Source organism: Pimephales promelas, chromosome 1, assembly GCF_988280905.1.
Source record: "Pimephales promelas chromosome 1, fPimPro1.hap1.1, whole genome shotgun sequence".
Taxonomy (NCBI): Eukaryota; Metazoa; Chordata; class Actinopteri; order Cypriniformes; family Leuciscidae; genus Pimephales; species Pimephales promelas.
In genome coordinates, this window is record NC_142769.1 from 9,128,678 (window position 1) to 9,156,565 (window position 27,888).

A 27,888-nucleotide genomic window follows, 5' to 3' on the forward strand; every position below is an offset into this window, starting at 1 on the left:
AACATATTAGTTATTACCAGAATCGTTCTTAGTTTCTTCATCAGAAACAAATCCAGCTGCATATGCAAGTGAGCACGCTTAGGACAAAGACTCATGAATTAACCACAGAGCGACTTTCCCGCTCTGGAATTTCCACCCTTCCCATTGGTCAAGCAAACCTGGTGGGGGTGGACCCTTTACACACTTTAAAGGGACATTCACAGAAGTCCTTCCCTCTCTTGGCCTTTTCTTCTATGTGCAGGTTGCTGTCCTGCGGGGCTGCACCAGGCCCCAGACCCCAGGCCTGAAGGCCTTGACTCACAACCAGCCATGTGCTCATTCAGGAGAGAGAGGACACTCTCAACCACAACAGAATCAACCTCAGGAGTTTGGCACGACGTCTTCGTTCAAAACAGAAGTCGTCCATTGCAAGTCTAACCATTTGCTCTGCGTGTCCTCTCCGGGCCAGGGTCGGCAGGCCACAATCTGCCCTCCAGCCATGAGAACAGAGTCGATCTACCCATACAAGTTCCTCATATCTTCTTCATCCAAATGAGAATGAAATGATCGCAACTTCACCATCTGACATTCATGGAACCAACAAGTTCAATTTTCAACAACTTCAAGAATTGTTCCCTCCACACAGGCCATGCAAGTATCAATTTAATGAGAAGCTCTGAAAATGATAAGCTGGTGGTTCTTTTCACAGTAAAATTAATCTCCTCTTTACTTTTTCGTTAGTTGACACACTGTTTCAAATAAATATCGAGGGTTTTGCTTATTTTCTTCTAATAGGGTTAGAAAAATGAGCAGATCTAGCCGTTTTTAATGCCTCTCGGTATGCAATCGTGCTTTCTTTCCACTAAATGCGAAATACCTTTAGTTTTGTTTTCAAATAGTATGACATTGAATATTACTTTCAAATAGCAAGACAATAAATTATGTCAGGTTGTATTTGATTTACTGATATCATAATTTTGATCAATACTCTAGATTCATCGTTGGATTGAAAAACGCCAAAGGATGTGACTTCAGTAGCGACACTTATAACAAATATCCTAAGATTTAAACATTTGAATAAATAAAATGTTTAAATTCCAAATAAAAAGTAAATCGACAGTAATAAACGTGCATTTGCAGTGAAAAAATGTATTTTCTCTCATTAAACAAGATTTATATGGTCAATTGCTTGTTAGGGTTACTTTGCCTAAATATTTGCCATATATCCAATCAAAAACATCCACTTTGTGTCAACCAGTTACTTCTGCTCATGTCATGTGACCTTTATGCAGCATGTCAGAAGAGGTAACACTCAAGATCTTTGATTATAACATCGACAAAGAGGATACAGCATGATTTGTTTTTTTATATGACTGCAGCAATTGGGTTTGTCTTTGTAAGGGATTCTCTAGCCACCCACTCCTGTGAAATGTACACAAATATTTGGCTAACGCAAAGATCATCATGTGCAATGATTACTGACATGCCTAAAAATAGCACCTTCCCTTTCCTTCTCATTCTTTATTTCCTCCCACCTTTCCCTCTCTCTCTCTCTCTCTATGCCTCTGTCTTTTTCATCTAAGCTCTCGCTCTCTTACAGCGCTCCACAAACACACACACTCCAAAATTTTGCATTCAGTTGCCAAGCAACACAAACCTCAAAGGACGGGGTCTGCCGTCTCGTCTTTTTAAAGGAACAAAAACAATGGTGAGGACGAGAGAGAGACAGAAGGGGGAAAATGAAATTGATCTCAGACTTATTACATAATCCCTTCTAATTACTGAAGAACATTTAAAGAAATTGCACCTATTAAACATAATATTGCTCAGCTCTTATAGACGAGCAAAAACACCGTATTTGAGATTTCACCAAAAGCATCTCATTCAATAGGTAGAGCTCTACAACACATCTTCAGACAATGAGAGCAGTCATTAAGTGCCACAAATATGTACCATAAACTGCATAGTAGTCAATATTTTAACCTAAAGACTTTATGCACTACTTTTAACTTTTAAGTTAACACAACACATTATAAACTAACTTACATTATTAACATAACTAATATAAGCTAACAATGAGCACTATATTTTAAAGCATTTGTAAACCTTTGTTAATGTTAGTGAAAAAAATTGTTCGTGTTTGTTCACAAAGCCTTTATTAATGTTACTTTTGATCTTAAAACGTTGAGATTAACATCCACTAAGATTTTTAAAATGCAGTAGAAATAGTGTTTATTCTTAGTTCATAGTCATTGTAAAGTGTTACCTGTTGGACTTATTAGTAATAATCACCTTTTACACACTAACTAAAGTTGAAAAACTGAAAAAGCATAATAGGACCCCTTCAACGTTAGATGTAATATTGAATAGCACACTACTTACAAGCACTTTTTTTTGTCTAACATACTAAAGCACAGGTATGTTAGACAAAAAAAAAATAAAAAAAAATAATAGCATTTATTATTGCTATCTATTAAAAATTAAAACTAGCTTGACTAGCTTTTGCAAGGCACACTCGCAAGGTCTCGCTCTAGATTCTGGGAGATTTTAACTAATTTGCGGGCATCAGGGAGACGCTATCAATGCGGGAGACTCCCGGAACTTCCGGGAGACTTGGGATGTCTGTAATGCAGTAAACAAGCAACATCATTGAGATTTTTGTTGATTACAATTGGTGCAAGGTTGTTTTGTTGTGTCACGTCAAGCTGCTTGCATGCACAGACAGGGTAAAAAAAAACAAAAGAACTGGGTCATTCATGGAGCTCACGCATTGCAGTGTCTCTTACTGTGCAATGAAAAAAAAGTGATATTGTGCCTTTGTTACCTTAAAGAGCTATTTCAACCTGATCAGACCCTAATGACGTGAATAGATGTAACCAAATGTAGTCAATAACTCATTTGTGCTAACACACTTTGATTTGACCTATTCACTAGGGAAATTAGATTCTCTATATCAAAAGATGATCTTATTATGATCTACTTTATCACTTATTTGAAGACTGCACTTGGGAAATAAAGTGTGCTTAAATGTTTTGAATGAGCACTTGTAGTCAAATCTTAAGAGTATATTTCTTAAAAAAAAAAAAAAACTACATGCAGCAGCCACTCGGCTGCGCCTTGGTCTGTTGTCGCTCTACCTACACTACAGACTTCGGCACCCTCGGGTGCACCTCATCCCTCCACTCCTTCGTCTCTGTTGGGCTCCACCCTCCCTCAGGGGTCGCCCTGGTCTGCCAAAACCCCATATCCACTTTCCACCTTCACTTCCACCTCCCGCAATCCAGCAGCTCTGCCTAGAACTTCCATTCATGTGGTGTCACACTGGACCTTCGCCCTCTCGGCTCCACATGGGTCTCCACTTACCGCGGCCCCGGCTCTGCCTGCATTGGTCGATCCCCAGATTTTATCCGGACCCTTGGCCAAGGCTTCACCCTGGATCCTCCCTCCATTGGCTCTGAAATGGGATCTTCCTCTGCCAGCTCTTCCAGGGTCTTGTTTGTCACCAGCCCTACGTCCATCTCCAGAGCTCCCACCCTCCTTCCACCACTGGACTATTATGGCATGAGAACATGCCTTCTGGGAGGGTAGTGTAATGTCAGGTTTATGTTTTGTTTTATGGATGATATTCTATATTGTTTCCTCATAGTTCCTGTTTCCCAGCTTTGTTTAGTATCAGTTTCCTTGGTTACAGATTACATCCTAGTTTGTTTATATAGTTATACTGTATATCAGTGTTACATCACATACTGTATGTTTGCTATGTGAGTTATATTCTCCAATCTTAAGTTTATCTCAATCTTAAGTTTATCAAACGACGAGAACACTTTTGTGCGCAAAAAAACAACAAAAATAACGACTTTATTTCAACTATTCACTTCCTTCTCCATGAGCCTGTAAGTTAGTTTACGTAGTGTGATTGCGTAGAGCTACGTCACACGTAGGCTCACTATTGGCCGACGCTGGTCATGTGTGTGTGATGCGTGTGACGTACAATAACAGAAGCTTACGCTATTAAACTAGTAACCTGACTCGCGCAGAGGGAGAAATAAACGAATAGTTGAAATAAAGTCGTTATTTTTGTTGTTTTTTTGCGCACAAAAGTGTTCTCGTCGTTTGATAAACTTAAGATTGAGCCCCTGTAGTCACTTGGACTATTTTAACGATGTCTTTAATGACTTTTCGAGGACAGCAAGAGCCAGTCCCTGAAGAAGCCTATGGACTATTATGCAGGAGTGATCTTAATATCTTAAATATCTTAATTTGTGTTCCGAAGATGAACGAAGGTCTTACGGGGTTGGAACAACATGAGGGTGAGTAAATACTGACAGAATTTTCATTTTTGGGTGAACTAACCCTTTAAGCTTTAAGACTTGTTTTTCCGCTGACTGTCCGCACATCTCCCATATACGGACGAGGCAATTAAATTTGCAGTGCTTGCTGCTGTGCTATTCTTTGAAACAGCAGGGGGCGACTGGGAGTAATTGTCCTATAGACCCTTTTAGAGTTGGTAAACATGGTGACGTTTTTTTGTGGGCGGAGCTCAGGTGGAGGCAGAAAGATCCCTGTGGCCGCTTTACTAACGCTAGTTAGCAAGGATTGTTAGCTTGTTTTTTAACAGTGACTGGAGAAAATCCGATATTATCTTAATGTGTAAGGTCACTCAGTGTTCAGGACCGCGATTGTTATTTCCAAAAGTTATTTTTAACGGACCGAACCAGATTGGCTGACCTGTAGCCGCCTACACGCTCACTCAATGCATGGATGATCTGACAGGATTAACGTACGTTACCTCGGTTGAGTGACCTGACTTCTACACCTACCTAATAGAGAAACCGATCGTAAATATAAACCGAGGGCATATAAATCATTAGATGCCTATATGGTCCTGTACAAGACTTGTGTGTACGATCCGCAGTTCTGCCGAGCCAGCGCTGAGACCACGACAATGTAAAGAGTGACATTACAGTGCGATTTTAATGATGTGAATATTTTCTGGAAATAAAAGTTCCAGATACAGCATATTAATTTTTCATCAATTCTTGCACCAAACAACACAACAAGATGACATTTAATAATAGTAACAATTATTTAAGCTCCTTATTATGTAGCCGAATCTGTGCTGATTTGTATTGGCCGCCTCCAGTTTTCACTTTGTTTTGCCTCCAGCTAGCGCCGTGACGTAACTGTGATGTCGGCACAAAAGGGGTCTATAAACCATCAGGGGTGAGACGTAAGGTCGTGACGATGTTTGATTTTGGTATTCACCAAAACCACACTACAACAGAATCAAAGAACTGTTTAAAACCCAGTAAACCTTGAGATTTACATGTGGCATTCGAACAAAATAAATGGATGTGAGAACCATATATTAAACTAAAATAAACCAAAATCTCTTAAATATTTTCTAATTTCATTAGACATTTTTATTTGTAATTTCATGAATATTTTTTTATAAAAATGGACCTTGATTTTCTTTAAAAATGATTATTTCTCATTAAAAAAAATGCAATTAAGATGTATACCATATAAAAGATGTATACCACCATATAAAAATCTATTTAAGTCAGTCAAAAAAGCAATTTGTGAGCATGGCATTTTTGTAACTTTCGCTTCCGAAGATGCACGATTGTGAGTCGACTCTAGCCGAGCAGGTATGTCTGTACCATCATCCAGTTTGTGCTTGTCTTAATAATGTACTGAATTACCGAATGTCCTGAAAAGTATTTATGGTTATCTAAAATATAATTTCATGCCATTTTCATTTCTTTTTCTACCTGTACGTCGTGTTTTTATAAATAGATTTGTACCTCGACATCTGTAATGATGAAATTGAAATTTAGTCATTTTAAAATATATTATCTAACTATATTAACATATATTAACTATAAGCACAAGAAAAGCTGATTTACACCTAATGACTTAAAATATACTTTATAGTAAACCTTTTAATTTGACATTATTAAAAAGTGCACCTTTTAAAGTGTGTTCAATAAAATAGTTTTTTTTTTCTTTATTTTCATTATTTGGAAGTTTCCTTGTTACAGTGTAATTATACATTTAAGTACTGTGTATTAATTAACAACATGCATTTAGTATAGCCTTTACTATTCTTTTTCACAAGGGAGAGAATATACTCCATGCAAACCTTAGTAGCCTATAGATACACACATAAACAAATACATTTACTGTGTAAACTATCTCTTTCAAGCAGTGGCCTTTGGGAAAAAACAAATATTTACTCCCAGTAGTTTGTATAAATAAAACACTTATTGAATAGCGTACCATAACATCTTAAATATACATTTAGATCTAAAATTCTTTGAAATGCAAATACTGTAAAATTATTCCCACCTGCTCTGGGAGTGTGAATTGTTTGATTCTCAAATCCATACTGCAGGACTTTGCGTCTGGGAATGTCAGTTTCTGGCCATGAAGACTTCTCCACCTCTGTAAAGGCACAAGAAATTAAATCACCTATACACCTTTCACAACCAAACATGTACAAAAGTTTACTTTTTTGTCTGCAAACTGTAATTGCGACAGTCAATAATGCCAATGAAAACATTTACTTAAACACAAATCTATCAGACAAACCAAAAAAGGTATTTGTGAGCAAGTATGCTTGAGTAAAAACATTCAGCATCAGAAGGCACTTCAAGCTTCACCGCACAAGTGTGCATCTTGACAAACATAGTGTATAATCAGGGGCGCAACTACCCAGTTTCAGAGGGGTATGCAGCAACAATTTTAGCACCCCCCCCCCCCCCCACACACACACACACCCCACAAAAAAAAGGAAAAATAAATGTAATGTAAGTGTGTGTAATAAGTGAGTAGTAAGAAATGTATGGAAGCTTGTTTCCGCCATTGAATAAAAATATAATAAAGAATTGTGACTTTTTATCTTACAATTCTGACTTTTTTTCTCACAATTCTGACTTTTTTTCTCACAATTGCGAGTTTATATCTCACAATTCTGACTTTATTTCTCAGAATTGCGTGATATAAAGTCGCAATTGCGAGTTATAAAGTCAGAACTGTGTGTTATAAAGTCAGAATTGCGAGATATAAAGTCAGAATTGCGAGATATAAAGTCAGAATTGCGTGATATAAAGTCAGAATTGTGAGATATAAAGTCGCAATTCTGAGAAAAAAAAGACAGAAGTGTGACTTTTTTTCTCACAATTGCGAGTTTACATCTCGCAATTCTGACTTTATAACACATAATTGCGAGTTTATATGTCGAAATTCTGACATCTTTTCTCAGAATTGTGAGATATAAACTCGCAATTGCGACTTATTAGGCCAATTCTTTTTCCCCCATCAGAAGAGTTTAAATCTCACAATTCTGACTTTATATCATGCAATTCTGACTTTAAAACTCGCAATTGCGACTTTATATCACGCAATTCTGACTTTATAACTCACATTGCGACTTTATATCACGCAATTCTGACTTTATGTCTCGCAATTCTGACTTTATAACTCGCAATTGCGACTTTATATCACGCAATTCTGACTTTTTATCTCGCAATTCTGACTTTGTAACTCGCAATTGCGACTTTATATCTCGCAATTCTGACTTTTTATCTCGCAATTGCGACTTTATATCACGCAATTCTGACTTTATATCTCGCAATTCTGACTTTATATCTCGCAATTCTGACTTTATAACTCGCAATTGCGACTTTATATCACGCAATTCGGACTTTTTATCTTGCAATTGTGAGAAAAAAAGTCAGAATTGTGAGATAAAAAGTCGCAATTATTTATTTTATTTTTTTATTCAGTGGCGGAAACAAGCTTCCATAGAAATGAGAGCTAACAGAAAAAAATAAGTACAAAATTGTCGTTTATTAACACAATTAAACTATAGCTACTCCACCTTGATGAACCCCCCCTAAGAAAACTATAAGCTCCATTGGAACAGCAATAACAGTGTTTCTCACAGGATTTTTGGTAAAACTGTGGTAGGTGGACCTCTGTTTCTCTAGGGGGGTTCGGGGGTATGCTCCCCCGTAAGAAAATTTTGTGTTCTGTAATGTTAAATTCAGCAGTCTGGTGCACTTTGAGAGTTCAAAATTAAAAGCTCCAACCCATATTCAGGGTGCAAATTAAACAAAGAAAAATTTGAACCTCTTTTAGTTAGTGTCTGTCTACATTACACTACCACATAATAATAGTTATAATATTAATCCCATGATAGTAATAGCCATAAAGGCTATTGTAAAACAAATGCACAGAAAAATAAAGGAAACTTTCACAATTAGTTTTGCACTAATTTCTATTCTTGAAAGATATAAGCGCATAATGACATGTTTCATGGGCCAGTGTGTTAGAAAAAAAAAACTAAAGCTGACTTTTTTTGACCAATGCATTACACCAGCACAGCGCCAATTAAGCAAAAAACAAACAAATGGGCCGCCGATGTATGAGTTTTGTGGGCCGTTAAGACAAATAAATTAAAAAAGGATGAAATTGGCTGAAAAGCACGTCGGCCCAGCGGGAATCTCCCGGTAGTCCCGATGGCCACAGAGATATAGATAGCCTACATGCCTGGATGTCACATTTTAAATCCTACCTGTTGGCTTTCAGCAATGCATGCAGTTATTTAGCTGCTGTCTATAATGCTGCCCCACAGCATTTTGTTTTATCCATCTTTTTCGACGACAACTCACTACTCGTACCTGCTCGCTCAGCGCTCACGGCGCCCCCGCCCGCTCGCGATATTACCCGCCCCCCTTCTCCATGAGGGAGCCTACTCTAGTCTGGCTGTTAGTCCTCTAAAATTTTATATAACATTGAAGGAATGCAGAAATGATTTAGAAACGCACAACGGCAGCTACATATAGAAATACAATATAGCCAATATATATATATATATATATTTTTTTTTTACCATCGCTTTGGCGCCCCCCATTGTGCTGCGCCCCTATGCGCCGCATATAGCGCATACCCACTTTTTGCGCCACTGTGTATAATATGACCACAGTTTAGATTGCAAAGATTTTGTTTAGCAAGAAGACACAACAGTGTGACAAAACTACAGTATGAAGGGTTATACAGTATATAATATTTTGAGAATAAATGTTTTTCACACAGTTTAAAAAACACTAATTGGCATTTCAAATTTACTAGCCTGCACTACTGTAATGGATATCAAATTTTGATGACGATAATTATATTTATTATCAATACTTTTCTAATTTTTGCTTTTGTTATGTTGTTTTTCAGTAAGAAGTTTTCATTACTCTTACTCAGAGTTTCTTTAAGTCCAGTTTCACGAGGCATATGAAAGTCTCAGGTAAAATCTGAATTTTGTTATTTTGTATAATGTGTGTATCTTTGGATAGTTTACAAAATAAAACAATAATCTTTGAAATCATAATTGTATTGAATTGTGTTAACTCACAAACAATTCACTTAAAGGCTCAATATGTAAGTTTTTCCTCTAGAGGTCGCTTATTCAAAACAAAGGTGTAGCTTGATGATGGCGTGTATGAGCGTGGAATCATAGGAGATGTTGTCTTCATCTCCACAGTCGATGGAAAGCAACCCGACGGACTCGGGCAGAAATCATATTCATGGATGAGCTAATGTATTTCAGTTTTATTAACGCTACGGTGGTATGAAGCAGTGCTGGCCGCTGGAGCGAATGCCTGCATGAAACACAGCTTTTATTATGTACTGCAGTCTGCTCTTTTCGTTGCGTATGTGAGGTAATCCAGCGCTGTATTATATAGTTGTACAGAAGCACACTGAGGCGATAAAACACATCCTGCCGCGGCAGTCAGCTGCTGCCTCCACCCCACTGCCTGCAGCCCCTCGGTCTACTTATCGCCGAAGGCATCCTCCTGCATCTGCACTCGCTTCCGCGCCACAGAAGCACTCTCCATCTAAATGGCGCAGAGGAGCCAGTCACAGGCAGGCCGCCCTGCCCGTCCCAGCCTCACCACTCTCATCTACCTCTTCTATCGCCAGCGGAAAGCAGCTTGCAGTTCGAGAACAAAACCAAGCCTTCTCCTGTGCTTCCTGCCCTGTGGGACCAGGTAAGTGTTGCACAGCACACTCAGACCCTGCTACGGGCCACCTCCCAGAGAGAGCCTCCCAACCCGCCTTCCTGCGTTCCACCTCGCTGCCCCACTGTGAGTATGACTACAGTCCCTCTGGGGGCGAGGCCTCCTTGCGGTGTTGTAGTACTCGAGACGGACTCGTCTCGGACTCGGTCTCGAGACCATATTTTAATGGTCTTGGCCTTGTCATAGACTCGTGTGCATTTGGACTCGGAATTGACTCGTACTCGAACATTTTTTTTTAGGACTCGGACTCATTTACCTGGTGCTTCGAGCACTCCAGGATGATCCCTTTCATTCTTTGCAATCAGCAGACTTAAAGCTTCTGTCCGTGAAGACTTTGCTGCTAGTTGCAATTGCCTCCAGTAAGAAGGTAGGGGACCTGCAGGCATTTATGGTCCACAAATCGTGCCTAGATTTTGGGCCGGGTGACAACCATGTTGTACTGAGACACGACCTGGCTGTATGCTCAAGGTTCCTACCACTCCCTTCAGCGACCAGGTGGTGAACCTGCAAGCACTGCCCCTGGAGGAGCCAGACCCAGCCCTGGCTTTGCTTTGTCCCATTCGCGTTCTGGACAGAACTTAAAGCCTCAGCACCTCAGACCAGTTCTCAGCACCAGAGGCCAGCAGAAGGGAAAAGCTGTGTCCATGCAGAGGATGGCCCACTGGATAGTTGATGCCATCGCCTTGGCTTGCCAAGCACAAGACATGCTCTTCCTACTCAGGTTGCATGCTCACTCCACAAGAGATATTGCATCCTCCTGGGCTCGCTAAGAGATATCTGTAGAGATGCGGGCTTGGCGACATCTAACATGTTCGCTAAATATTATAGCCTATGTGTAGAGCAGGTCTCTCCTGTGTTCTCACCCTAAACACAGGGGTTCTCAAATAGGGTGAGAACACAGGATAGACTCTATGTCTATCCTAACAAGCTGAGGATCTGAATCAGGTGTGTTAAATAAGGGGGACATACACAATATACAGAGCAGTGGGTCGCGAGGACTGGAGTTGAGAACCCCTGACCTAAACAGATAGAAGTGCGCCCCTTATTGCTTCAGAGTGAAAAACACGGTGACAGCCCTTTATCAGTTGAATCCTTGAGAACCAAGTCTTGCCCGGGTTCCCACATGCGTGACACTGCGGGAATCCCATTTGTGTATTCTTCCACGGCTGCTCTTAAATGGAAGCCTGTGTCTTTCACTTGGGCTAAGTCATCCAGTATTTCATTTGCAGTGCAACAGTCGGGTTAGTCCATATGTATATCTCAACATTACTCCTTCGGGGAAGAATGTGGGTTCTGCAGCATTCTCCTTCCTAACAGGAAGGGCACGCTGTCTCAGTGTTATCCAATAATCTCACTGTATGGGTTATCACGGAACACTCTCAGAAAAAAGGTACAAAAGCTGTCACTGGGGCGGTACCTTTTTTTAAAAGGTACACTTTTGTACCTAAAGGGTGCATATTGGTACCTTAATGGTACCATGCTTTTGTACCTTTTTTTCTGAGTAAACAACAGTGACAGATACACTCTGTGTAAGCCCTCTCCTATCGTCCTTCCAGGCAAGAAGAGGCAAGCAGCTTGCACAGGGCGCTGGATGGGGTCAGCAACTGTGGCCCTTTGTTAGAGATTCCTATTCATTGGTCCCATCGTGGCGTCAAGTGACCGACTGAAGAGGAACGTCTCGGTTATGTATGGTAACCCTTGTTCCCTGAAGGAGGAACGTCTCAATTATGTATGGTAACTCATGTTCCCTGAAGGAGGAACGTCTCTGTTATGTACTGTATAGTAACCCTTAACCCTGAAGGAGGAACACATGTCCAATCGCCACACCTGCTGCGGCCCACTGGGGTAGCCAGCTCATCGGTTCGGCTCCTCAGCAAAAACCTGAAGTGCAATCACACCTTCTGCTCATTATATACCCGCGCTGCATGGCAGAGCAGCTGTTGCAAGTGATTGCACGCCAATGTGCATTGGCTTGTTTAGTTTCACTCAAAGTAGATTGACCTCTCCAGCGAGATTACTATTTGTTGGTCCTGACGTGGCGTCTCCATTCCCTTCTTCAGGGAAGGAGGGTTACCATACGTAACAGAGGCATTACCCTGTTTTTTTACAGGTTTGGTATTGTCTATGTTTTAAATGGTTGTTCTGCTAAGCTTTTTTCCTTGCATTCTCCAGTATTTTCTTTAATGTATTTACTATTAAAGACGTTTATTTATGTTTGTTAAACTCAATCTTCGTGTAATTCATTGCAACCACCCATGACAGAAACAGGTCTGTTGGTGTCAATGAATGTTTACAACTTAAAGATAAAGAAAACAATTAGCTTTGATCCATATGCAAGTGACTATGCTGAGTCTTCTGTTTTTTTAGAGAGAGACTGCTGAAAAGTTGCTCTCACCAAATGATTTAAGTTGTTTCTTATCAGACTGTCTCTCTATTTTTTTTAACTTTCATTTTGTGACGCTATATATGGGTAAAATCAGCGCCTCTGCTGCAGAACCTTCCTCTCTGTCATCACAAAACATAAAAATGAAACAACTGATGCCACACACGAAGATCAATGTGACCACTGCAAGTTGGAACAGTTTGTTGTCCTGGTTTGGCCTGTTTGTCTATAGGTATAAACCTGCAGCTTCATTCAAGAAATGTAAAATCATTTTATTATAATAAAGATAAAAAGAAAATTTAAAGATAATTTATGTTAAATGTACTAAACTGCACAACTAAACAAACTCCATCATTACATGGCATACACGTTTAAGTAAAAATGGCAATAAAATGTATTTAGTTAGGCATACATGCTTATCAGTACATTCAACAGTACACAGTACCATTTTTCAATGACAACAGAATCATAAATAAGTACAATAAGTAATTATGTGCCATTGTACAAGTTTTTTGTATGCCCACTGCTTGCAGTCAGCAGTCAAGAAAAGATTAATCAAGATCATACGATCGAACAATCATAAAGTTCGGTAGTTTATTGTAAGTGATATTAAGCTGACCAGGAATAAAGCTTTCTTTGATTTTGAAACAAAAAGCTAATTTATTTTTTATTGGTTCAAGAAATTGATACTAGAAAAAGCAGACACCTCCAAGGTTCCCAGAGCCACAACTGACCTGTCATGAAAGAGAAGCTTGGTTGGAAAAGCAGGGGTTGATGTGTTCTATGGATTTACAATTATGCAGTTTTTATTGGGTACTTTAAAAGGATAATCAGACACACTATAAAACAAGTATTGGTATTGATAATACATGTGTTTACATAAAGGAATGAACAACATTTTAAAAAATAAGAATTAAAATGACTGTCATGAGATAAGGACTCAAGCCATAGGCTATCATATTTCTAGAAATATTTTTTTTTTTAAAACTGGACATGGGAGTGGGTCACCACCACCAACATTAAGCACTGACAGCTGTACTAACACTATAGGACTGAACGTAAACGTAACTATCTTTTAGTGGTGCTGTGACACGTGAGTTTTTTTTTACTTGCAGACAAGCCAGAAGAAAAAAAAACATTAAAATACAGTAAATGCTGCTTAATGAAAACCATTTAGGCTTATGGGCAATTATTAGTCTATTTTTAACTGTATAAAGAATACAATTCTGTTATAGCTATAGTAATAAAATCTAATTTGCTCTATTTCATTTCTGCTGTGTACATTAATCGTGCTCCTCTTCATAGGATCTTCATATTGATGTAGAGACACAAATAAGAGAACAAAAATATGAAAATGCATGGATGATCGTGTTAAACTACTGCATGTTTTATCTGTGATCGTCCTAACCTGTCAGTTGCAGGACCTGTGCGATCCCCACAACCAGGAGAAATCCGAACGCGCAGCAGCAGAAGCGTTGGAACGGCCGCCGTCTGACGCTCCATGTCAAAGCCTTCATTCCGCTCCGTCTGTTCCTCACCGCTGAGTCAGAACATGATCGCAGCAGCCGCAGATTCCTCGTGTCGTTATCCGGGACTGAGAACTACCGTATTACTAAAGTAAACTTTTCAGTTGCCTTGTTTTTCTTCATCGCAGTTAACACGGCGCTGTTTCAAACTATTTAGAAGCATCGCAGCGCCAACCTACGCGCAGACCTGGTCTATATGCTCAGGTATCATCTGCATCAAGGCGCACAAATGCGCTCACATGCCATTGGATTTGGAAAGGTCGTTGTAGATGGTACCTTCTCTCTCCCTCTCCCTCTCCCTCTCCCTCTCTCTCTCTCTCTCTCTCTCTCTCTCTCTCACACACACATACATAGACAAATCACACCGCTGCCGCTTTAGGGCAGTAGGCGGCTCTTGCCACAATACAGTCGTATAACACTAGACGACCAATTACAAAATTTTGAGGTCCATTGTTCAGATCTATATAGCATTATTTTTTAAATGTAGGCCTACAAATTTTATTTGAATATAGGCTATACCAACGTATAGCCACAAATAAAGCGAAGCCATGTGTGGTCATGATCATTTCAAATCTGAGGGTGATATTTAAAACTGCATTTTCTGAAGCATTATTACGGTAGGCTATGTAATGCATTGCCCTTTAAAAACGCCCATTTGTAGTCTATTCTCTAATCTGGCACTGCTCAATTAATGTCCTGTTGTTCTCACTTAATAAACCTTTCACACTTCTGTCGTAAATCAGACTTAATCTTCTTTTATCGTTATTCTTTTGTTTGTATTCAGACATTATTTAAGCAATAAGTACGGTGGCCGAGAGAGCTCACCGCGCTGCAACCTGATGAAGACGAATGCAAATTCAAAAAACGTGTGCAACTATAAAAATGCATTCAAATACAAAAATACATCAACAATTTAAAAAAAAAAACATCTTCGTCAGTTCCACAACACACCTGTGCTCCAAGTACTCACAACACAACCAAATACATAAACGCGCTGCAAACGTTCACAACACCACCAAATACAGAAACGCGCTGCAAATAACACGGTCCACAACGGAAATGTTTCCGGGGAACCAAATAAGTGACGGACCCGACTAGAAGAACCACAGGACGTGCTTAGAGCAAAAAAAAAAAAACCTTTATTGACAAGAAGTCAAAGCATATATTTTTTTAATATAAATAAACTATACAAATAAACTATACTATTAAAGTAATATTGTATATATAAATAATATTGTAATATTATATATTTTTTTAGTTCGTTTGTCTTTGGAGTCCTTGCTTACTCAAAATTCTACTTTATTTAATTTCTTTTGACTTTTCCCCCGCAAAACACAGAGATTCAAATTATTATGACATACAACTTGTGTACAATATACAACATATGTTAACAATATGTTCAATGTCATCACAATACAAATGAGAAAAGAACAATGATCTGAAAACTAAATAAATAAAAAAAAGATCTAGAAGAACACGAAGGCAAGATATTAATCTATACATCAGTTACACTATACAAATAGTTTCATTTTATGTTTAAATTTTTATAAGAAGTTTCCTAAAAATGTTAGGTAATGTATGGCACTGACATACATATATATAAAACTGATATTTTAACAGATTTTTATAAAGTAAAAATAAAAAATGAATAATTTATTTGCAACCGTTATGTTAATCATTATATTTCTGTCGTCAGAATAGCTATACAGCTGATGGACAAAGTGCCGCGTTGTTACGTTGTCTGTTGCTCCCTTCATCAAGTTCCAAACGGCTACATAAATGACACACTAGGTCACTTATTTGGTTCCCTGGAAACATTTCCGTTGTGGACCGTGTTATTTGCAGCGCGTTTCTGTATTTGGTGGTGTTGTGAACGTTTGCAGCGCGTTTCTGTATTTGGTTGTGTTGTGACCCAGATAGCAAACTGACATTGAATCAACGTGGAAATATGACATCGAAACAACGTTGATCTGACATTGTTTTGCTCATCGAATTAACGTTGAACCAACGTCAGATGCGTCATTCTTTCAAAACTAACGGAAAATCAACTTGAAATCAACGCGTTGTTTCAACGTTATGAAAGGAAACCAATTTTCGATTTCATTTAGCTTTGAAGAATGCCGCGTCTGACGTTGGTTCAACGTTAATTCGATGAGCAAATCAACGTTGTTTCAATGTCATGAGAGACGTCGTTTCCACGTTGATTCAATGTCAGTTTGCTGTCTGGGGAGTACTTGGAGCACAGGTGTGTTGTGGAAATGATGAAAATGTTTTTCTTAATTTGCGGATGTATTTTTGTATTTGAATGCGTTTTTATAGTTGCACACGTTTTTTTGAATTTGCATTCGTCTTCATCAAGTTGCAGCGCGGTGAGCTCTCTCGGCCACCGTAAATAAGGGGTTCTGTATCGTGAACAAGTCACGACTGAAGGCAGTTTTTAGGCACAACGCTAGCGTGTATCAATGCATATTCCATGAAGTACAATCACTAAAAGCTTTGCTTCCGCTGGAAAAAAATAATCACTGACTGTGAACTGAAGTTACTTCCCCATTATATGGCGGCAAAGAATGTCTTTAAGAGTGAGTCTGTCTGTAGAGAACACTTTTCTATTGAAAGGACTGAAACTTGTGAACCCGGAGAAGCAAGATGCAACTGACAAATGACTAAGCATCCCAGACAGCAGTATCACTACCCTATCTCACGACCAATTCGTACGAATTCGTACGAGTGATTCAAAAGTGGCTAATTCGTACTAATTCATACGACCTCACTCGTACAAATTTGTACGATTTGTCTAAACCCACGTGACGGTTATGTTTAGGGGCGGGGTCAGGGGTAGGTCATTCGTACGAATTCATACGAATTGGCTAATTCGTAAAATATGTACGATTTAGCTAAATCGTACTAATTCGTACGAACACAGATGCGGCCCACATCTCTGGGCCAACACTATGTTGATGTCTGGAATGTCAGGGCACTGGAAAATCCATTAAATGTTAAAAGGACAAGATATCACTGACATTCAAACTGATTTTTTTTTATTATTATTACAAATATATGACTGACCTGAAGGAAAATGGCAATGCTATATCTACTGTAAATGCAAGTACATTCACTTGATCTCTCACAATATGCTACTCTATAAACTTCATTAATTTTAGTTCCAAACCTTGATTCTGATTGGTCAATTAGCTGTGCTTTATTCATGATAAAACACGGCAACTTCACCCCATACCTGTTCTATATGCTCAGATTAAGTACATAAGTCTTATTTCAATGCATTTTCATCCAGAGGCATCATATACTGACGCTTTTGCCAATGCGTCCAACGCATGGCACCCTTGGTGGTTGGTGAAAAATATCTTATGTGGGGCTATTTAATATTTGCCATTTTCAATAGTCTGGTAACCATGGGACTCAGGTCTTTTAGCATTGTGGCATGCTCTTCCTCAAGACAACCGTCAAGCATCCACCCTTCTCTCCATCAAAAACCTCTTAAAAACAAATCTGAATATTACTCTTCAGCTCACAATCTTTAAACAGCCCCTATCACAGCATTTGAAATGTTCCTATTTTTGTTTTAGGATTTCCCAAAAACAGTTTAACGTGCATGCAAGGATAAAAAACACTTTATTTGTCTTATAACAGCATTTACTTTTAACTGATTTGCTCAACGACTCCCAAATGATTCATTCGATTCATTTTCCCAAACACCTCCTTTGAGTGACGCGAATCTGCGGCAACCTTATTCAGAGCACCGCCATGACAGGTATGAAAGTGAGGCTGTGAGGGATAGACTTACCGTGTTTCCAATGGCATCCGCTGTAAAAAGCTGAATAAAGCGGCTAGATTACTTACAATTTTCCACTGCTTACATTGTCGGGAGTTTTTTGTCAACTGACATTTCTTGGAAAGATATTTTTCCAGTGTTTCATGAGCAGAACAATCCGAAAACACATTAAATAACAGTACAGCCCATTGAAGAGATGCAAGTCTATCGCTCACAGCCTCGCTTTCATTCTCATTAAAAATCAAAGATGGCGCTGCTGTGAATAAAGCGTATTGGTCAAATGACCCAGTCAGTTGTTATTGGTAAACCGTAGGCAGAGACTGTCGGCAACGGAACGCCCATAACCAGGATTATAGCTTGTCAACTGTTGAAAATTGTATATAGTGTTTGAACAAACGTGCCAGAAAAAGTGCACTTTCCACGCGGTCCCTTACTCGCATCTCCGACCGTCAAGAGCGAGCTTTCCCGGCGAAACTCACATTGCGGGGGCTTTTGAGGGGCAGACAGTGCTTATTGTATAGAGCGAAGTCATATTTGGAAGTCATATTTATAAGTCGTTTAGGAGGTAATTGCCTTTTTTCAATGAATGTCTGGTGAATATCAAAAACAAAACTAACTTTACCTCGCTTAGAAGCTGTGCGGAGTGTACACAACACACACAACACAATATAACTAGTGCATGCTACAGAAAACATAACAGCAAACATTATTAATATTACTTACAGATTGTGATTCGGAGGAACCTGATCCATATACACTGGATACTGAGCCCTTCTTCAGGAACAACCGGCTTGCCAATCCACATTTGAATTCATTTAGGTTTTTGAATTTTGAATGATTCGTCATTATGATGATATGACACAAGGTTCGGGCTATCCACAAGTTTCCGGGGGGCTCCTGTAAAAATAAAGTGGGTGAAACTTCCGGTAAGGCGGCGGAAGTAGCATTCCAATGGTATTTTGTGTGCTAGTTAGCGAAGAGGCTAGCTGTTTTTCGGATAATTATTTTACTATTTAAAGACGCAAATCTTTATGAGAGATGTCGTTACGGAGCTCAGGGGCAACATGTGCTGTTTGCAGTTGTACGTATAACCGGACTAAACTAATTAAGTGGCTTAAACGTGATTGTTTTGAACATAAGCGGAAAACAAAATCAGAGTGATCCTGCCAACGACTGTAGTTTCCATCACCTCCCAAAAGACGATGAATCTTCCTGTGTACATTTAAATTCTTAATATTCTATCAACTCTATCAGCATGTGATTGACTGTTCGCTACTGATATTACACCTAAACTCAGGATCAAAGCCTGAGTTGACAGAATACCAAATGTGCCAGTTAATGTATTCCAGTAGCACATTCATTTATAATTTTGAATAAACTCGAAAGCACAATGACTAAGTGTGTATTTTTATTTTATTTTAATTGTTTGTCAGCTCACACAACTGTCTGTCACCATGCCTTGATGAGTATTGATTATCAATAATATTATTATAATACTCCCAACCAACTACTGCAGAGGGTAAAGGTACTGTTATTTCACCTTTTTAATTTAGTGAGGTTGTGTTCCCACATCGTTAGCTAGTTTGGAGCGCTATAACTTGAATGACTGTCAACTGTTGAAGGAACGAGTGTCAAGCATGTCAAGTCGCGCTTTGTTTACTTCGAACCGGAAGACGTGCCCACTTTTGACGCAAGGCCTTATGGGGCGTAGGAAATATATGGTCAATATAACAAACACACTTCGGTTATGGTAGGTTTAGGTCTGGGGTAGGGTTAGGGTTAGACCACTAGGAGGCGCATTCTGGCCCATATACTGTATATCTGCGTCTCATATTGACACTAAAGGGTGTGCCATGTGCGTTGGTTGTATTAAAAGCGTCAGTATATGACGCCTTGGGATGAGACATGACAAGACAAACATTGGGTGCTCATTTCTTATTTGTGCATCCTCGTTTCCTTTCCTCAGGTCTCAGGCCACCCCCAAGAGAATGTGAGGGAAGGCTGCATGGAAATAGAGGAATCAAAGCTAAGCTTTTTCATACACTTGATCACTCATGTCACGCATGTCACAGCAGCACTCAAAGGATCCGCCCTTATGTTGTTGAAGTTATGATATTAAAATATGATACCCTGTTGAAATGTGTGAGATGTGTGGTTTATTTAAACTACAAAGGTAAAGTATAAATTCAAAATTATTGTGACAGATGAAGGGGGAGGAGAATTTGAACTTGCATAGCCTACGTTTAGTCGATAAAACACTTCCGCAAAGGATACACCTCTGTATCCTCGCTCATGGATTTGGAAATTTCCTCACTCCTCGATCCTCACTTGAGATGTCCTTTAAGATGGCTCGATCGGTTTCAGGGTCATAGGATGGAGGACGGAGATCGGAGGAGCAAGGAAACGGAGAGGCATATTGAAAAGCAGCCATTGACTGGTACGGTATCGTTACGTGTGAGGCGATTGTTCAAACACATTCAAACAATTCTTTGTAGGCCGACCTTTAGGAAACCTTGTTCATTTGCAGACAATTGCATTTATTTATTGCAAAATAAAATGTGGCACAGTGATAATACATTCGATAACATTATAAGTAAACTGAATCCAATGTTTCGCCAGCACACTGTATATAATCCTTACAACTAATAACAACTTTGAACAGCATTAAAGGCACTGTTGAGTAACGTTATACCGATGTTCAGCACCAGGTGGCGACATTTACTGTGTGTGTTTTTTTTTCTCGGGATTCTTCAATACTCCAGCAGAATGAATGATACGATATGCAATAAGCTGTCACGTGATAATAATTTTACTATTTGATCATGCAGCTTAGATTTCCAATTAGTGGCTAAATTAAAGAGAGAGACTATTATGAGACATGCTTAATGCCATAATACTTTCCATTCTACAGTGAAAAAGACCAACATAGTTACTCTTAAAATGGTTGAGTCATGTTTTCAGTGTCCTTCTAGGGGCCTTTGGAATATTTTAGCTTAGATATTTAGTTTTAGAACTTAAGTTCCCACAAGGATAGAGAAACAACAAACACAAATCATAGAGCACTGGTGCCTCAAACCAGATAAGCTACAACTTAAACATGGTGTCAGAGATTTGTTTCTATTCCAAGTTCTGGTAGATATCACGCAGTACACTCAAGTCAAATAAAGATAAAACCCAGAGTATTGTTGTCATCAACAGTCCAAAAATACACAACAAAAATAAAAGAGTTAATGTCTCTGAATACTGTTTTAAAAAGGTCTTTAAAGTTGGCCTGTTTGTCACACTCAGAGTCATTGGAACTGCCTCAGTACACTCCAAGTGTGTTTCATCATACAATTTAAGGTCAGTGAACTAGCAGCATCTGGTTGTTGTTTTTATCACAACAGCACAAAGTCGCTTTCCAAAACTTTCACTCACTCTGCTCCTTTTTGGTGGAATGTGATTCCAACCTTATATGCTTTAAACTTAGCAAATATGAGCTTATGATGTTCCTCAAAAACAGGAAGTTCAGGAGATACAGGAAGCTAAAACATCTGGGGATGAACTCCATGGCCATGACAGGAAGCACAGGAAACTCATGGATGATGGAGTGTGCAGCAGGGTTCAGGCCGGGCTCATTATAACACAATTATGACATTGTAATAATAATAAAAAAATATTACAACATAAAACTGCATTGTGACGTTAGAATCTCGAATGATTAAAATTAGATACAAAACAATTCCACACTCAGTTCAGGCCAACATTAATGTGAGTATTTGACTACTCTTCAAATGCCTCAGATTTAAAGTTATTTGCTGTCAAAGTGACGCCAAAATGAATGGGAGTCAATGGAAATGCTAACGCAAGTGAAGTTCTGCTACAATATGGCAGCTCCCGTGAGGCTTCACCTTCCGGTCGATGGATTTCCCCCTTGGTAACTATGGAATTTTAATCCATTCTTATGAATGATAAGTCCAAGGGGAAGCATGTGGATAAACAGAAGGGAACCTTGCAGGGAGCCTTGAGAGACTCCGTGATTGACACGTATGGTGTGAGACGTACAGTTGTTGATGGATATGAATTGAGATCTGTTGGTAAGGTAGGAGGTGAACCGGGAGAGAGCTGAGCCAGAGATGCCAAGATGTTGTAGGCGTTGTAAAAGGATGGAGTGGTCAATGGTGTCGAAGGTGGCAGAAAGGTCAAGTAGGAGGAGAATGGAGAGGGAACCAGAGTCAAAGGCGAGCAGGAGGTCATTTGTTAATTTGAGTAGTGTAGTTTCAGTAGAGTGATGAGTGCGGAATCCAGACTGAAAGGTTTCGTAGAGCTGATTGGAGAGGAGGCGGAAGTTGTTGGGCCAGGTTTTTTTTTTAAGCATTGGTGTGATGGCTGCAACTTTGAAGGAAGAAGGAACTGTTCCAGAGGCGAGAGAGGAGTTGATGAAAGCCGTCATGAGTGGGCTGAGGCAGGGCAGGCAGTGCTTGGCCAGTGCAGATGGAATGGTTGTGAGGTGGATTTTGTTGAAGTGATCAGTGAGATCGGATTCTGTAATGACTGATAGGGAGGGGAGAATGATGTGAAATGGAATGGATGAGTCAGATTTAGCGTCTGTGCTGGGAGAAATATTCACAGAGAGTTCTTGATGAATGCTGTCGATTTTGTACTACAGTCCGCCGGATCCAAGCTGTGTCGTGTTAGCGGCCCCCTAAGTTGACAATTGAGTACTAATGATTGTTGCGACGGAAGTGAATCAATTAAAATTTTAGCTGGAAAATAACTTTATTCTAGAGCTGTCATAAAGCCAAAACAATCTCTATTGCTTTGATTTCCTATGATCACTGTAAAGCAGCTTTGGAACGACCTCCAGGAGGGTTATGTTTTGTTTTGCCTTTGTGTTTTGGGATTTTTGTCTTCTATGTTTTCCCCATGAGATTCATTTATTCATCCCACTCACCTGTGCCTTGCTAATTACCTTGTTTGCTCCTTTGTTTGCCCTTGTATATTAGTCCTCAGTTTTAGGCTATGTTTACACGGAAACAGAGAAAACGCAAAAGTGGCGTTGCGTCATCACTTTTTATTCTGCTTTTAGACGAGCGTTTTGTTTGGGAAATCCGCGTGCAAATGGTGACGCAAAAGTGTGTGAAATTCAATGTAGTATGCACTTCAGGCGACTGGGAGTGCATACTACAACAACACCAAGTCCACGCGCAAGTCCAAAGTCTAAGTCCAGACTTTTGCATTTTTACCGTTTACACGGGAACGCGGCGGTGGAGCGTTTTTAAGATTTTCACTCTGGAGGGTGGTTTGATTTCATTTTTTTTTTTTTTTTTTTTTTTTTTTTGCGTTTTTAAACCTCAAAAACGCCTTCGCCGTGTAAATGAAAGGCACATCCGATAAAATATTTTTACGTTTTCACCCGCGAGCGTTCTCGTGTAAACAGGGCCTCAGTCTGGTCTTTCTGTATTGATTTGCATTCAAATGTCTGTAGGTGTTATCTCCCGGTTATTCTCCTATTTGTTAGAAAATTTGTGAACCTTATTTTGTTTTCGGACAGTTTAATATAACTTTTAAAAAAGTAGTACAAACGTTACTGTCATTATGAACAGTGATATGAACAGTCCTCTATATGGTAGACCGCCCCATTTACTGTAACAATGTGTCATTTAAAGCATGCAGTCTTTGAATTGGGACACAGCCAAAGTAGCTGGAATAACTTCTCTATTTACTGATATGACGAGACACACACAGGTGAGTGAAGCATGCAATTTCCCGTGAAAAACATACAATCCATTCTAACATATAAACACTAATAATATGCTAGCAAATCAGAGTAAGACAAAAAAAAATTGGAATAATGATTGAGGTATTGACCTTTTTAAATTGTTAATTTTAAATGTGGACATTTAAATAGACCATAACACGTTTAGAGAGTTTTGGACATCCTTCAGTGTGTAAAAAGATAGTGTTGATGTAAAACAAAAATATAGCAAATGCTTTTTGAGTTCAATAGACAAATATTTGATACATTTCTGACACCAGCTTGTACAGAAACAAGTTCAGTTTTTATTGCCAGGATCCCTCAGATTCACATAAACAATACTTGATCCCTATTAGTTAAAAGAAACAAGTATAGCTCCAGTGATCACCATACCATTTCTTAGTATGTTTTGACTAGACGCCGTATTCCTGTTGGTCCAGTCATAATTCTTTAGATTTCTACAGACCAGTGTGCATAGTGTGTGGGTTTGTGGTTTGCCATACACCTACATTTTTAATTTTTAAGGTGACAATACTTACTTGTAAAAGTGCGTGCTAACTTAACTAGTGATTCTGTTCCAGGAGCTGAATATTTATGGGATTAGTAGATATAATTGTATTTGTTGGCAGGTTTGGCAATTTAGAACAGTCATTGACATCAGTGTTTAGTAACTACAAAGACCAAAGCTTAACCTGTAAGTTTGTCCATGGGCATGACATGGATAGCAAAATAACATGGGGGGAAAAAGCAACACATCAAGGAATGTTCGGCCAACAGTGGAAAATGTACATTCTTAGGAGTGGAGCGGATCGTTTGTAAGAGGCTTTTAATTGTACAGTCTGTAAATACCACAGTTGTTGGTAGTGGAACAATACAAAATTTGGCACTACAACAATCCAGTCACAAATTTCCAGTGGACTATGCTAGTTTATCTGCATGACTTGCATGGCTTCATTCCCTGGAGTGACTGTGGCTTTGTTCCAGTGAAAGCAGGCTGTACTTTAAAAGTCGCATTAAAAATCAAAAGGACCAACATTTTGTAAACAACAGAATTGCATCATTAATACATAAATCAAACATTAAGCATTACTATATGATGAAAAGCATTCATGGCTCCATGAAATACCGTGCCTTAAAAAAAAAAGATAGGGATTATTTGCTGATAAAGTGTCCCGATCGTATCATTAATAACAATGAAACTGGAAACCACTTGGGCCACCACAGCAGTTAAGAGTTAACATTTCAGTATCTAACAAAAGGTATAATACAGCTTTGACAGTAAAAAAATAATGATAAAATTATTAAAAACATGAAAAGATGGAATGTCACACTTTTTTTTCTTTTTTTTCTTTTTTTAAGCAGCCACGGTTGCAACTCGCACTGTCCTTTTGAGTTTGTTTCCAGTGTAATTTCAGAGAGTAGTTTTCCACTACGGAAAGCGTCTCGACGGTTGTTGTTATTATTCAGGTAAATCAAAATATGACCTGCTATCATGTCATGCCTTAATACTCTTACAATTTAAAATAAAATTAAATTAAACATTCATTGGATCACAATTTTGCATCTCTTCCCTTCCAGTTCAAATATACATATCTAGCAATAACATCCACATTTTCAAGATTAATAAGTTATTACATTTTTATAAATACATACACAGATACGGAAGGTGGCTTAGAAATTGCTTGTTGCACTCGCGCGCTTTCTTAGCCTCCCGTCTAAAAGACTATGTCGCACACAGATGAACAGGAAATAGTTCTTTTACATTGCTCTTTTGCTAAGTAAACCCCACAAAATGCATTACTGATTGCATAAAAGCTGCATCAGTGTTATTCCTGTCTGTAACAATTATCGCGCTGCATTCATCAAACTCAACAAATTCTCCACTAATGGTAACAACTAATCAGTAAACTCCAGCTTCATATCTGGATATAGACTTACACACATCAGAGGGAAGTAACACTTATTTTGGCTCTACATATCTTCACAGAGAGGAATAAAGATATAGATTTATAATTCCATTGTAATACATTAGAATCTGCTGGTACCAAGTTATCACAGTGACTCTAAAATAAAAAAAAAACTCAACATTTGAAGGGGAGAAACCATGTATGATGTATGGATATTTAACATTTTGCTTCGTTTACCTTTGCATGTAGGTTTGTGGCGGTGCCGTGTGATTCATTCAACTTCAGTCCGGCTTGTTTTATGAGTGTGAGTCCAGTCAATATGCTCTTCTTCTCGTCACATTTTCATGTTATTATCAGTGCACCTTTAGGTGAGGTAAAGAAAGATTTTATATGGAAAATAAAAGAGACGAAATAGCAATTTTATAAATATGTGCCGTCTCACAATTCAATGTAAAGCACTCTAGGCAATTTGTGATCTGGTCTGGCTCTTCTCTTAGTTCTTTGTGAGCAGCAAACACTTGAAGCAATATTTATTAAAAGAAATGTACTACTTTAAGTCATTGCTTCCCTTCGTAACTTAACACTAAGAACAGTTTTCTTCTCAAATCAATGTCTTTCAAGCAAGTGTCTGCAAGGCTCATTCAGATTCAGTGGGATCAGACATAAGACTTAAAAAAACACATGCGCACAGTCGCACACACACAGACACACACTCACGAGAATGTAAAATTTCAGATCTCAGACACTGTCCAATTGCTGAAATCACAGCTAAACAACCGTGAAATTTGTGAAATTAGCTGGGTATGCGTCAGTAAATATCATTGATCGATTAAAAAAAAGTGTCCAGTGAGTCTCAATAAAAAAAAAAAACTGGCTATTCTCAAATTATTTGTCCAAAAACAAGGAATATTTAACTGACAACATGCTGTTGATTACCACAGAACACAATTTTGACTTGTCCCTTGTGAAAAAGTACTTTTAAAAGCATATTTTCAAAAATAAAGAGTAATAATATACTTTAAAAGAATATACTTCAGTGTGAAATGAATGTAATAGTTATTTTCAATTGAATGAAAATGTATTTTAGTTTGAATTTATATTAAATGCAGTTAGCTGAAATTTAGAGTGCATTTTCATTTTTAATGTCTTTGAAACCAGCAAGCATTTATGGTAAACTAAAATATACTTAATTTCTATTAAAAAATGTATATCATGTAATAAAATATATTCAAAATATCTTAACTTTAAACTTATCAAAATAATTGTACTGTGAAACATGACAAAAGACTATTAAATCTATGAATAAAAAGTGCACAAGAAACAATCATGAATGTACTTTAAGTACACTTAAGTGGACTTTTATTTCAGTAGCTAATATTATCTGCAAGTTTTTTTTTTAAATATACTTTTTAAGTATTGAAGTAAACTTCAAGTGCACATTCAATCCAATTAAGCGCACTTCTTTTTCACAAGGGTAGTCCTAAAAAAAAATGTGTTTACCAAAATGCACAGATTTTCACCTTCAGTTTGACTCGCTCTTGGTATTCGCATATTCACTCCAGAGATAAGTGAGAAGCCAGCCTTTTACCCCATTGCCAACAGAGAAAAGGTCAGATCGAGTTCAACCCATTTCTGACACTGTGATGGTTAATAGAGGGTTACAGTCACACTGATATTTGAATATTTTTCTTCTAGTAAGAAACTGTATATACACTGAAGTACATGGTCTGGAACTCCTGAAGCCATTTCAACACAGGTAAGGGGAATGTATTGCTAGGTATCTGGACACGGTTCACTATGTAGGGAAGAAATACTTAAAAGTATAATAAGAATTTGAACAGTTAATGACACTAAATGTCTTCTCGAGTCAGGTCTGAGGGTTGCAAATAATTAATTTGGATCAGTCAGATGGTTTCGAACTGCTTGTAAACAACATTAGCCGATGTTAAGGGCATGCTTCCAAAACAGTAATGATTGAGTGTTTCCTGCGAGACTGGTTCTTGCACAGAAGGCTATCATTGTTAACAACCTGTCACAGGGATGGGACTATATGTGAATCTAGCCCTGAAAACTGTTTAGGGTGAAACAGAGATTTGGATGACTTGTTAATTATATTAAGTATATTTTGAGTAAGAATGTACTTTAGCCGACCAGTTTGTTTTCGTGCACTTTTCGAGTAAGGCTTGCCAATGTTCTTGTCACTTAAGAGAAGTTTTAGGGCGTTGTTTGCAAGTTTTGCATCGGCCTTTAGATCAGTCTGTTGATCTTGCTTGCTGCCATGGTTTGGCCTTCAATGCTAGCAGGGTTTGTTGACGTTGCAGAGCAGTTCAGTGACCTTAATGAGCCGCGCCACGGTACTCTGGGACTCTTCCTGCAACCTCTGGTTGTTCTGCCTGAGACTTTGCACTTCTGCTTGCAGCGTTGCCTTGTCCTCCTTCTCCTGTGGGAAGCATGCAAACAATGTCTTTCAGGTTTGAGCGTTCTCAC

General features: G+C 38.7%; 2 protein-coding genes across 7 annotated transcripts in view; both read right to left on the minus strand.

The window, feature by feature from the left end:
* The window catches only part of LOC120491913 (sodium/potassium/calcium exchanger 3), a 52,252-nt gene extending 37,981 nt beyond the window's left edge, over positions 1-14,271 (minus strand). The window contains exons 1-2 of the mRNA XM_089124065.1: positions 13,850-14,271; positions 6,331-6,426 (exon numbers count right to left, since the gene is read on the minus strand). Coding sequence (XP_088980191.1) covers positions 6,331-6,426; positions 13,850-13,958 — 205 coding nt within the window. The 5' untranslated portion in view covers positions 13,959-14,271. The remainder of the gene's footprint in view (positions 1-6,330; positions 6,427-13,849) is intronic.
* A 9,505-nt stretch (positions 14,272-23,776) lies between these two features.
* sipa1 (signal-induced proliferation-associated 1) overlaps positions 23,777-27,888 on the minus strand; it is a 65,406-nt gene continuing 61,294 nt past the window's right edge. For 4 of the 6 annotated variants that reach the window (XR_016147968.1, XM_089124153.1, XM_089124093.1 and 1 more), the window contains exon 17: positions 27,706-27,841. Coding sequence is in view for 2 of the 6 variants with exons in the window: in XM_089124187.1 (XP_088980313.1) it covers positions 27,698-27,841 (144 nt within the window). In the remaining 4 variants the exon portion in view is untranslated. Of the gene's footprint in view, positions 27,842-27,888 lie in introns of all 6 variants that reach the window. The other 2 variants (XM_089124187.1, XM_089124219.1) reach the window with 1 other exon arrangement.